At 34.2% G+C, this 13,875-nt stretch overlaps 1 protein-coding gene across 7 annotated transcripts in view; it reads left to right on the forward strand.

The window, feature by feature from the left end:
* TMEM232 (transmembrane protein 232) overlaps window positions 1-13,875 on the forward strand; it is a 318,910-nt gene that overhangs the window by 195,356 nt on the left and 109,679 nt on the right. For 6 of the 7 annotated variants that reach the window (XM_050793059.1, XM_050793058.1, XM_050793065.1 and 3 more), the window contains one exon: window positions 4,133-4,380. In XM_050793059.1, the coding sequence (XP_050649016.1) occupies window positions 4,133-4,380 (248 nt within the window). Of the gene's footprint in view, window positions 1-4,132; window positions 4,381-5,738; window positions 5,813-13,875 lie in introns of all 7 variants that reach the window. The other variant, XM_050793063.1, reaches the window with a different exon arrangement.

A 13,875-nucleotide genomic window follows, 5' to 3' on the forward strand; every position in this document is an offset into this window, starting at 1 on the left:
AGATTGTTAGGTTTTGGTATAGGGTCATGAAGGTCTGTACATATGGTATTTCTGACCAGTTCCCTGCATCTTGCAAAATGGGTCTGATTGCAGGATGGTGTCACAATTAAGGCTACCATTGACTGCACATTGCTCCAGGCTGGGCAGCTCATAATTAGGCCAAACAGCATTGCAGAAAAAATATGTATATATATGTTTTCTCTTTAGATTATCAGTATCAAATTGATTCCAATGGTGGAGGATGCAGCCAAGCAAGGAATCAGGTGGAATAGATGGAGGGTTGCCCATAGTGGAATCAGGTGGAGTAGATGGAGAGTTGCCCATAGTGGTCTGGAAAAGAGAGGAGGACTTTGAATAGTGTCCTATTCACTATTCAATGAATAGTGAATTGAATTTCACTATTCAATTCACTATTGAGGGTTTATCAAGTGACCCGAGTGATGCTTGAGGCATCCTGGAAAAATTCTAGGTCCTGACTGGAGTCCCCAGGGGCATTCACCTTTTGAGCCCTGTCTTAGTCTGTCAGACATCTCCGACATTAGATGGGTGCTGGCATTGCTTTGGAATCGTTCCCTCCACCACTAACCCATTATGAGTATTCCTTAAGGTTTTCCTATCCCACTTAAAGCAACTCTTTTACTCTCTAAATTTAGGCAAGAAATCCACATTAGATTGTACATCAGTTCCTGTATAAATTCCTTTTCATGAATGCCCCCCCATGCTCCACACAGACCATCTACAACATTCCCAGACCCTCTGACTTGTCCTAAACATCCCGTCCCTCTTTTTAAACAACCAGTCATCTCTTTTCTTTATAACATTCTTTGCATAGTTGGTGTGTTTCTTTTGTCCTTGACCAGTCAAATAGGGGAAGGGAAGAATTTAGCATGAAAAAAGAAGGCTCAAGTCACCTGAAATGTGTGTGAGTTCACTCTGGGGGAGCTGTTGCTGCCAATTGTGTCACATGTAGGAATCAGGGACTATAAGAAAAGAAGGTTTAGGTGGCCTGAAACATGAGTTCACCCTGTGCCACTGTCAATTGTGTCACACATAGAGATCAGGGACTATAACCAGAAAAGATAGAAAAGAGTCCATCCGCCTTCCAGGCAAGGCAGCTATCCCCATGCACTCCTTCGCCTTCAGACAACACTGGAGCATGGCCCTGGCCAGTTGCCCTCAAATACCAAGGAGCTACTAGGAAACAGCTGCAGAAATACTGAAAGAAAAAAAGGAAAAGGACTCAGGTCCCTTAGAACTGGGTGGTAGCAGTCAAGGGCTTCTACATGAAAACGTTTTCCATTTCTCCAGAGATTGGCCCCAGCCAGTAACCTGCAGTTGCCTCTGTGTTTAGGCACTGCCCAGCAAGCATCCCAAGTTGGAAAGGAAAAGCCAGAAAAAGAGAGAGAGAGAGAAAAAGACTCCCCTATATGAAACAGATAGGAAAAGGGGAAAGGAGAACAATAAATTCCAAATCCTATGCAAAGAAAGACTTAACCCATTATGAGTCTGATTGGTTGCAGGAAAGGACCAAACAGAGGTACTTTCAGTTTTTCATCTGCCACACAGAAACGTGGGGGTTGCAAGGAGAGTAGCCCCTGGTCCTTTTTTAACTTGGGCATGGAAAGTTGAGGTTTTTATTTTGATTTAGTTCTAGAAAGTCAGTGAGAATAGGCTTTAGGTTCCCTTTCTCCAGACCCTATTCTCCTGCCTCACAGGTTAATGTTATCTTTGATTACAGTATATTTTACCAAAAAGTGTATCATGAGAAGACATCAGTTTTTTGGTCCATTTGTTTACTCATTCATTTATTCATTCATAACTCTCTTAGTAATTCCAGAGTTCACCATAATATCTTCATTTGTGCAATACTGTACTATATGTTGAGTAAAAAAATGTAGGAGCTCTTTTTTGGTGGTGTCATTTTATTTTCTTTTTCTACGCTGAAGAATAAAATCATGTAATTTTATTGTGTAAAACATGATGTTTTAAAATATATATATGCTGTGAAATTGTCAAATTGAGGTAATTAACAAATGCATAACCTCATATAGTTATTATTTCTTTTGTGAGAACACTTAACATCTACTCTCTTAGCATTTTTCAAGATATGATGTATTTGTATTAACTATAGTCACCATGTTGTACATTAGATCTCTTGAATTTGTTTATTCTATCTAACTGAAATCTTTTGACCAACATCTCCCAAGCCCTTCACCCATCAGCCCCTGTTAAACACCATCCCACTCTACTTCTACAAGATCAACATTTTAGATTCTACATGTAAGTGAGATCATGTGGTATTTGTCTTTCTGTGCCTGGTTTATTTCACTTAACATGATGTCCCCCAGGTTCATCCATGTCGTTACAAATGGTAGAATTTTCTTCTATTTTTATGGCTCAATACTATCCCATTGTGTATATATACCACATTTTATTTATCCATTCATCTGTTGATGGACACTTAGCTTGATTTCATAGCTTGGCTATTGAGAGTAATGTTGCAATAAACATGGCAGGGCAGCTCTGTCTTTGACATACTGATTTTCTTTTGGATATACCCAGTAGTGGGATTACTGAATCATGTGCTTGCTTATTTTGCATGATTTTTACCTTCTCCTTTGTAAATGTTTTTTTCATGTTATTCTTTGACTATGTAACTTTATATAGTTATGTAGTCCTCTATAACTTTCACAGTGACACATATTTGCATACTTGCCTTTTGCTATTTTTCTCATTGCTTTAACTGATTTTCTTTCAGTCTATATCCTGAGACTGTACTCATTTTTTTCTACTATACTTTTGTCTAAATAATTCAATAATAAATCTTTCATCAGTAATTTAATTTAGCCAGGCCTAATTTTGGAAGCTGAAAGAGGTTAAGTTAGATGTTCATATATAGAAAAACATTTTCTATTTCTATCTTTTGTATCGCAAAATTGATATGCATCTAAAATGAATCCTGAGTGACTGGTAATGAGCTACCTGAAGACAGATAATACTCAATGAAAATGTAAAAACAAATGATAAAGGGCAGTATCCAACTTATTTACAAGAAAAGGAGTTAATAGTATGTACATATCATGAACATAAAAAAATTGGTAACATATGCCATTTTACTTAGATTTTCATTTATTATTACTGATTATAGCCAGAGAAAATATGCCTCTGGCCATTTTAAAAGAAGTAATTAAAAAGCGGTCCTGGACATTAACAAACAGGAATAGGAAATTTCAGAAAATAGCTTTTTCTTGAATAAATATTGCTTAAATAATGGGAAATTTGTGTAATTTTTTTACTCTTTGGTGTTAGAACATATTTAATTTAATCAAAATCAAAATCTTAAATATCTTCAATTTAAGCTAAATACAAAGCTCTTATTTGCTTTTCACTTAAAATTTTTGCTCTATAAAAATGTTCTGTTTAGCCGGGCATGGTGGCTCATGCCTGTAATCCCAGCACTTTGGGAGGCTGAGGCAGGCAGATCACCTTAGGTCAGGAGTTTGAGACCAGCCTGGCCAACATGATGCTACCCCGTCTCTACTAAAAATAACAAAAGTTAGCCAGGCGTGATGGTGTACACCTGTAGTTCCAGCTACTTAGGAGGCTGAGTCAGGAGAAGTGCTCAAACCCGGGAGATGGAGGTTGCAGTGAGCCAAGATTGTGCCACTGCACTCCAGCCTGGGTGACAGAGCAAGACTCCTTCTCAAAAAAGAAAAAAAAAAATGCTCTGTTGATATCAAGAACAATTTAGATTGTGTGTAAAAAAAAAGTCTGATTTAATACAATGTACATTACTTCAACTGATTGCTTAATTTCCTATTAAATTCCAGAAAGTGTATGAAATTCTTACATGGCAAGTATATCAAATTAAAAATAAAAATTACCTTATTAAATTTTCAGAGTTTCAAGACTGGATGCATTAATGTTTATTTATTTCACTGAAATTTGCTATTTTGGTTTTTGAAATCTTTTGGAAAACTGCAATTTTTTAATCAAGATTATTTTTACTTAACAGGAAAAATGCAATATTAGTCAAAGAAAATAAAGATACTTTAAAAAATTTAATAATACATGATTTTTTTTCTCCCATTTAATCCTGTTTCAACTGATTCCTTCTTGTTTCTTTCAACAGGCTGAGTTAAATGACCCAACCGATCCTTTCACTAGGTATAGTACAAACATCTCATCAAATGTAGGAGAAGAAGTTTTCTCCAAATATATTGGGTGGAGAATTGCCGACACTCTTTCCAAACTATTCTTTCCCCCCATTGAGGCCCGTGTTCTTCCTTTGAAGAAACCATCAATAAAAAAGGATCAAACAAAATATCCGAATAAAAAGCTGGAGTCCATGAAAAAGAAAGTTCTACATTTCACTGTAAGGTAAAGAGAAGTACTATTGGTTTTATTATTCTAATACATTACAATTCAAAATCACAGAAATTATAGATAATTATTTGCCACATTAGTTAACTCAGTTTCTCTTCTTCAATTCAAATTTTGGTTCGATCACCTCCTAGGTGGTCTATCATTGAGCAAGTTCCTCCCTTCTCCGAAACTCTTCATGTTTGTAATAGGCATTATTACATAATACAAATCAATATTAATGTAATTCTTGTGAGATAAATACTAACTTAAAACAGAAACCAAATCATTCAATATTCAAAATTTTAAGACTTTATTTTATGTGTGTATACATACATATATATACATACTTGATATGTATCTTACATATCTAAGTTAGAGTCTTGAACATAGTAAGTCTTCAAAAACTGGTAGTTATGAGACTAATTAGATTTTATGTTTCAACTCCTCATAAATTTATTTCAAAGGACTCCAGGAAACATTGGACTTAGGAATGATTTATTAAAGTGAATAATTTTCAAATTTATTTACAATTTCTCCAGTGGTAGATTACTTTCAGATTCTTGGGGTCCCTGTTGTCATTTTAAGATACACAGAATGTTAAGATGTTAAAAGTCACTTTTAGACAGATTTTTAAAATAGATGAAAAATCACTCCTGATATATAACACAGGCCCTATTTTACATTGTAAATCTCTTAGTAAAGCTTTAATCACGACAGAAACTTTTATTTACTTTTTAACCCAAGTCATTTGAAGAATATATTGTTATATTTTTTCCTATTTATTTTAATACATTTACTATAAAGTCAGCTTTCCTTGTATTTTTAATTCATATTTTGATGTGTTTGGTGTTCTGTTGAGCAATTTATTCCTGATAGGCTGTGATTGATTGATTAATAGATAGCACACTGATTTTGATTTTACCATTCTGAATTTTTTGTTGTTGTTGTAAATTGTACCTGCTATATATTGTTTTATACGTTACATCTGATTGGCTTTGCCTTTGTGTCTTTTTACAATCTAATGTAAGAGCCTTTTGTTCCTGGATTAGAGGAATTTAACCCAGTGAATAAACTTAGCTGGACTAAATAGTTGCTGAAAATGCATCTGTAAATTTAAATTTAACTGTAAATTGTATTCAATTCCTGAATATATACTTTCTTATGTATTTATTCTTATTTATTTTTCATTTGACTAAGGTATTATCAAGTGTTTTAAATATGTGCTCAATATTTGAAAATATGTTGTATTTGCCTCCACAAATAAGGAGTAATTTGGATTAATATGTAAAATCATTATCCTTTATAACTATTGCCACAGTATATTACTGTGTTTGCAAAGTCTAGTATAATATGTGATTCTCTTTCCTTTGTAGGATCTCCCCAGTTTTAAGAACTCTTATACATATTCTCTTTCATGAAAAATGCTCCAACTTTCTATATATTAAAGGTAAAAAGTCAAAGCCTCTTTAGATTATAGACCCTTCCTTCCCTGATTTACCCCCTCATCTCTCCCTATCCTAGGTAATAACATCAGTAATTTGTTGTGTGTCCTTTCAGGGTCTATAAAATGCAAATATAATACATTATTAGTATTTTTAATTTTTTCCCCTTCATTTTAACATGAAAGTTAGCATAGTAAACATAGTATTTGGCATCTTGCATTTGTCATTTAACCTGATTTCAGGTACATTTTTCCATTCCAATACATGGAAAATTTTCTAATTATTATCATTTTTTAAACAGACAAGTTTTCCTTATTATGGATATATCATAATTTATTTAACCAGTTTTCTATTGGTTAAAGTCCTAGCTTGAATAATTAGACAAGAAAAAATAAAAGGCATCCATATCAGAATATAAGAAGAAAAACTGTCCCTGTTTTCAGGTGACATGACCTTATATATATATAACCCTAGAGACTCCACCAAAAAACTTTTAGAAGTAATTAATGAATTCATTAAAGTTGCAGGATACAGAGTCAACAAATAAAATCTGTTACATTTCTGTACACTAACAGTAAGCTATACGATAGAGAAATTAGGAAAACAGTTTCATTTACAATAGTACAAAAAAGAATAAAAAACTTAGGAATAAACTTAAATAAGGATGTAAACAACTTCTAGATTGAAAACCACAAAACCTTGGTGAAATAAAGAATACATAAATGAATGTCAGTTTGTATTCCTGTGTTGAAAGAATTAATCTTGCTAAAATGTTCACAGATTCAATGCTATCAAAATCACAATGGCATTTTCTAAATAAATATAAATAACAATTCGGAAATTCATATGGGAACACAAAAGATTGTGAATAGCCGAATCAATCTTGAGAAGGAAGAATAAACTTGCAGGCATCACACTTTCAGATTTCAAAATATATTACAAAGCTACTGTAATTAAAACAGTATGGTATTAGCATAAAGACAGACATATAGACTAATGAAACAGAATAGAGAGACCAGAAATAAATTCATGCACATATGGTCAATTAATCATTGACAAGGTTTCCAAGAATATATAACAGGGAAAAAAGATTCTCTTCAATAAATGGTGCTAGGAAAGCTGTATATCCACATGTGTAAGAATGAAATTGCACTCTTACACCAAGCACAGAAAGCAGATCCAAATGGATTAAAGACTTAAATGTAAGACATGATACTAAAAATCCTAGAAAGGAGCAAAGAACGAAAACTTCTTGACATTTGTCTTTACAATGTTTTCTTGAATATGACACTAAAACTGCAGGTGACAAAAACAATTAGAACTACATCAAACTAAAAGTCTAATGCAAAGCAAAATAAACAATCAACAAAATTAAGTCATTCTACAGATTAGGAGAAAATATTTGCAAACCATATTTATGACAAGGGTTTAATTTCCAAATATATAAGGAATTTCTTCAATTCCATAGCCAAAAAACTCTCAGATCTACTAAAAATAGGTTAACAACTTGAATAGATATTTTTCTAAAGAAGATATACAATTAGCAGTAAGTATATACAACAACGTTCAATGTCAGTAATCATCAGTGAGATCCGTGAGAGAGAAAGGTCTTGGGGGATGAGAGGTCACCTGAAGAGAAAGACCACATAGAAAAGAATCAGTGCCCCAGCTGGCAGCCCACGACAAGGCCTTAGACATACTAGGAAGCCATCTTGGACCATACAGCCCAGCCCAGCTCTCAGCTTAATGCACCTGCATGAATGAGCTCAGCCAATACTGTTTAGTGTGTAGATTAGCAATCCCCAGTGAGCCCTACCCCAATTCCTGACCTACAGGATTAGAACAGCAGATCATTATTGTATTATTATTATTATTATTATTATTATTATTTGAAATGGAGTTTTGCTCTTGTTACCCAGGCTGGTGTGCAATGGTGCGATCTTGGTTCACCACAACCTCTGCCTCTTGGGTTCAAGCGATTCTCCTGCCTCAGCCCCCTGAGTAGCTGGGATTACAGGCATGCACCACCACGCCTGGCTAATTTTGTATTTTTAGTAGAGATGGGTTTTCTCCACGTTTGCCAAACTAGTCTCGAACTACCAACCTCAGGTGATCCACCCGCCTTGGCCTCGCAAAGTGCTGGGATTACAGGCATAAGCCACTGCGCCCAGCCCATTATTATTTTAAGTCACTAGATTTTGGGATGTTTCTCAAGCAGCAATACAGGATGAAACAAAACTCTTCTTAATTATTACATAATAGTCTAATAGTGTCCTGTTAGATCCTCTTGTTAATGATTGATCTAGAAATTTTTCATAAGTAGTCTTAAGTAATATTTGTTTATAATTGTGTATTTCCTGTTTAATTTTTGTCAAGTTTTGCTATCATTGTTATTCTTTGGAACTTTTTTTCTGTGTTCCAAAATAATTTCAGAAGCTCAGAATAATCTACTCTTTCAAGCTATGTTAGAATTCCCTCTTTTTAAAATTTTAATTATTATGAATACGTACTAGTTGTACATAATTATGGAGTATACGTGATATTTTAACACAAGCATACAATGTATAATGATCAAATCAGAGTAATTAGGGTATCTGTCACTCTAATAATTTGTCATTTCTTTGTGTTAGGAACATTCCAACTCCACCCTTTTATTTTGAAATATACAATAAATTATTAACTATAGTTGCCCTGTTGTGCTACTGAGCATCAGATCTTACTCCTCCTACCAAACTCTCTCTCTCTTTCCGTATATATATATTTATATATGTATATATATTTATATGTGTGTGTGTGTGTATATATGTGTATATATATAACCATTTAACCATCTTCTCTTTATCCCTCCCTCCTTCTTCACTCTTCACCACTCCTCCTGACTTCTGGTAGCCATCCTCCATCTCCATGAGTTCAATATTTACTTAACTTCTGAATATGAATGAGAACATGCAGTATTTGTCTTTCTGACCTGGCTTATTTAACTTAACATAATAGCCTCCAGTTCCCTCCATGTTGTTGCAAATGACAGGATTTCATTCATTTTTATAGCTGAATAATATTACATTGTGTATATATACCACATTTCCTTCATTTGTTCATCTATTGATGGACATTTGGGTTGATTCCAAATTTTGGCTATTGTAACAGTGCTGTGATAAACATAGGAGTGCAATATTCCTTGATATACTGATTTTCTTTCTTTTGGATGTATACCCAACAGTGAGATTGATGAAATATATAGCAGTTCTGCTTTTGTTTTTTTGAGGAACCTCCATACTGTTCTCCATAGTGGCTGCACTAATTTATATTTCTTCCAACAATGCATGAGTGTTCCCCTTTCTCCACATCCTCACCAACATTCATCATTGCTTGTCTTTTGAATAGAAGCCATTTTAAGTGGGATGAGATGATATCTCATTGACATTTTAATTTGAATTTCTCTGATGATTAGTGATGTTGAACATTAATCATCAGTACCTTATGCCTCTTCTAAGGTAGTTCTTTGTCAAAATTTTTTTTCTATGGCTGTTGACAAGATTGATATTCAGCCCAAATGCACATGTACGGCAACATTCAGTTTTGATTGTTGGAAGCCCTGCCTTAAAATCATCTAGAATATCAATCCTGAATATCAGTCTATTTAGATCTTTCTTTTTCTTAAGTCAATGTTAACAATTTTAACATTATCTTTTCTCTGAATATTATTTATTCCATCTCATTTTTCAGAATTTATCTGGCCATAATTGAACAAAGCAGTCTATTGTGATCCCGTAATTCTTTCTGTTTCTGTATTATTTTGCCCTTAACCAATTCTTACTTTGTGCATTTGAATTTTCTTCTTTTTATTCACCTTAGTTAGTTTAGCTAGATGCTAAATCTATTTTATGTTTTTTTTTTCAATGGACCAGCTTCTAGATTCTAACTCTCATATATTTTTGTGCTTATTTATATGAGTTTGTTACTTCTTTGGTCTATTTTGTGGTTAATTTTCTAATTTCTTGAAGAAGGTGCTAAATCATGTGGGAAACTTTCTTCCTTGGCATTTGTCTAAATCATTATTTAAGTTCCAAAATCATATGAGTGTTGCTGCCAAAAGGTACACTTTATTGCAGCTGTTATAATTGAGCGCAGCAAGGCTGATGGGCAGGCTTTCCTTTGTGTTCACAAATAGTCAACAGAAAAATGTTTGAGTTTTGAAATAGTTTTAAGCATTTTTTTCCAATAATTCTAAAATCAGTGAGGAAGACATATAGATTTGGGGTTAAGGATCACACAGCCTGGCTTTAGTAGTCTTGTGTGCAGAAATAAATACTGCAAAACTACTTGTGTATTTCCTACATTTTTATAAAATTGTAACACAATCAAGATACAATGAAAATGGCAGTTCTACGTGGCCTGGGTATTGGAATGTAGAGTCTCTGGATGTATTCTGTATATTCTGAAAGACAGACATGGAAGAATAATTCATCTGGAGCCACAAAGAGGACATTAAAGTGTACTTTGGTTTTGTGTCATGGACAGTTGAAGAAAGGGATAGCAAAAAATAAACTGGAAAAATAGAAAAAAATCAATGTTAACAAAAGCAGATTAAGAAAAAGCAAGAGAAAGTATATACAGGTGATGAAAAGGCAGGTGAAGATCAATAGTGCCTGCTGGGACACAAGAGATGAGAGAGAGAGAGAAAGAGAGAGAGAGAGAGAGACAGAGACAGAGAGAGAGACAGAGAGAGAGACAGAGAGAAAGTAGACATAGAGGAAATGTGTGAAAAAATAGCAAATGGAGAAATAAGAGCAATAAGCAGAAATAAAGATGAAAGAGAACAAAAGGAAAGAGAAAAGATATGAGGGAAGAGACATACTGAGGATGAAAGGTACAAATAAAAGGATGTGCACAAGGTTAGGGAGAAGGGAAAGACAATATGCAAAGTCAGAGAAGAGTGAGACAAAAAAGGAGCAGGTGGGGGGGTTAAGACCCAAAAAGTCCTGTAGGTTTTGAGGGATTAGTAAATTAAGCTTCTCTTTCAGAGCCTGCAGTTCATTAAATAAATGACAATCATACATCACTGGTCTTAGAAAAAAATGCTGTCTGCTTATCCAGTTTTTCACAGTTCATTGCAGACTCTAGCAATTAAATTTAGAATGTCTCCTCCCTGAGTGAGAATTATTCAGCAGCACAGCAAGCTGAGACTTCCTCTAGCAAGAGTTACCTCAGTGTTGTTTCATGGAGCAGCATTCCCACTGCATCATTCATATAGTCTATGTGAATGTGACTCCCTGCAGTTGTGCATAGTATCAGCTCCAGTTAGGGGCTCATCTCTGGGTAAAACAGAGGTCAGTGGAATGGAGCTACAGCTTGATGACAACAAGATAAGCCTAGATTAGGCCTGGCTAAACAGTCTTTCCTTTCTTATTAGGAGTATGGATTATATATAATCCATATATATGGATTTTTGTAAGTTTTTTTTATAAGTTTTTTTATAAGTTGTGTAAAAGCAAATTTAAATCTAAGCTATGCATTGAAGAAATTTCTCTGGTTGACTAAACATTAACTTCAGGAAATTGATATTTCCTTTTGCTTGATTCTCCATCTAAACAAAAGTTCCATAGCTAGCTCCTTTTGTTAGTTCATCTCCTCCAGCTTCTAGGCTCCCAAATCGAATTAATAGAGTGAATCAACACCTGAGCATGCTGAAACCCCACAGGTCTAAATACAAAGACATAATTTAAAGCATACAGTTCCTTTTCATCCCTGAAAGGTCTTTATTCATAGTGCCACATCACCGATTCCTCATTTAGTGTTCCTAGATATCTCCATTTTGTGTTTTCAACAAGTGGAAATGTGAAAGACACCAAGAAGCCAACATATAAGGACTCCTATAGAAGGTGAGGCACATTTAAAAGGGCAGAGAAGAGGAAAATTAAGACAATGTTTCTTTATTGTCTGGGAGGACTAGAGCATGCTTATTTCAATGTGAAAATCTGAAAATTTTCTAGAAAGGAGAAGATGAGAACTTCCTTATTAATGAAGTGTCTGCTACATCTTATGACCCATAATTTTTTCCAAAAAAAAAAAAAATTCCGTATGTTTTTAGCCTATAGATTATTTTTAAAAATAATTTTGTCTTTACTATGTTTATAAACATATATTTTGCTCTGAATGGCTTGCAGGTTTGACTTTTTTTCTTTATGTAATTTTTTCAAAAGAAAATTGATCATTTTGCTTCTGTATGTTGATTTTTTTTTAACTTTTCTTTAAGCTAGTACAACATGTTGTTGGATACATGCTCTTTTTGCCCCTCAGCATTTTTTTAAAAATATGAAAAAATCATTATGGTTTTTTATCATAAAAGTTGTAGACAAAAAAATAGGTATATAATAGTTTTACTTCAAAGCATAGTATTTCTCTCTTCCCTATTTGTCAGTAAAACTATCTCAAGTTTACCTTAAGGCTGAGAATTTAGAACTATGAAGATCAAATTTTAAAAACCCAATTCCCACATCTATACTTTCTTACTTCTGAGGTTTCTCATAAGTGTATTTTCTAAACTTATTCCTCGAATCTCTAAAATCTCATCAACAACTAATTATTTCCACATATATAAAGACTAGGAGAACATTAATAAAACTTTGTTCATGCTTAGTTTGTTCAAATTTTTATGTTAAAGAATATTCATTAAACTAGCGCCTGGAAGAGAGCCCAGGTAGTGCTAGTAAGAATGAACTGAGAACAGTTGTTGTCATTTATGCAGAAGATTTTACACAGCTGACTTTACAGGAAGGCCGTACCCAAGGCTAGTGCTCCTCCTCTGCAGCTTCCTTTATAAAAGGAGCTGGTGCCGTGGTAATAGAAGTAGGAGTCGCTAACATTTACTGAATGGTGGAAAGATGGGAAAGGTAAGTGCTACGATACCCTATGAAATAGGTTAAGAATAGGCTTTATTGGAGAGACTTAGAAGTCAGCCGTTAGCAGAAAGAAGTACGTGGTTTACATTTCGAATTATCCCATTGATTAGGGGTGCTGGAGTCTGGGGAAGCATTTGAACATTCACTGGGTTTGTATTTCAAAGAGAGAGTGCCTGACTGCTACTCTACCTTCTTATAAGAGTGTAAACTCCTTTTCAGTGGAGAAATAAATGTTTGGGGCTCAGTTATCACACCATCATCAGTCAGTTAGATATCATCTAAGGGAGGGGATGATGGAAATGCCAGCTGCCCAGAACCTGGAGGCCTTAAGAGGCGCTCTTAATGGTTGTAAAGAAAGCATTGAATCATTGGGAAGTTGGATTTAGGAGAAGAAACTCCACAAAATGGGAGATTCTTAAGACCCTCAGTTCTAGGTAGCACGTTGCTAGACAATCCAAGATGATCAATTTTGTTTGACACCCCACATGAGTGCATTTTATAAGCAAGGCACTATGTGAAGTACTACCCTTAGATGGAGTTATGATTATTTCCTTCATTTATAGACACGGATACTGAGTTTTGATAAGGTTAGTTAGTCCAAGGATTTGCAACCATAAGTTCAGAAATTTGAATTTAAACAAAGGCATTCTGACTCTTGTGTTCACTGTGCTGCTTTCTTCTCCCTCATATGAATTTTATCTGATATCTAAGCCTTGAGTAATTGTTTAAAAACATGTTCTAACAAACAGAATTTTTTTTCAATTTCTTCCTTATGATTTTTGGAACTTGATTTTCATTAGGGGACTTATTTTTTCTAGACCTTGAAACTCTCTACTTAATTTTAGGAAATGTATATCAAAGAAGAGTCACTTTCTAGTAAGTCTAGTAAGTACATATAGAGAGAGTTTAAATAGAAGAGGGCCCCCAAAATAGACTTGGCCTCTTATTTAATATTGTGTGGGCTTGACCATGCCCCTAGGATGCCTAAGTAAAATGCCTTAAACCAATCTGTCTTGTTCTGTTTCATGAAGGAAAAAATGTAAAAAGTCTGTTTCTCCTTCACACTATATGAAATATGCTTAGTTTATAGGTTTTTTTCTGATTGATTTAAAGTAAGTTACTTAACTTCTCTGAGTCTTAGGCTTCTAATCTTTAAAAATTAAAAA

Source organism: Macaca thibetana, chromosome 6, assembly GCF_024542745.1.
Source record: "Macaca thibetana thibetana isolate TM-01 chromosome 6, ASM2454274v1, whole genome shotgun sequence".
In the NCBI taxonomy this organism is placed as follows: Eukaryota; Metazoa; Chordata; class Mammalia; order Primates; family Cercopithecidae; genus Macaca; species Macaca thibetana.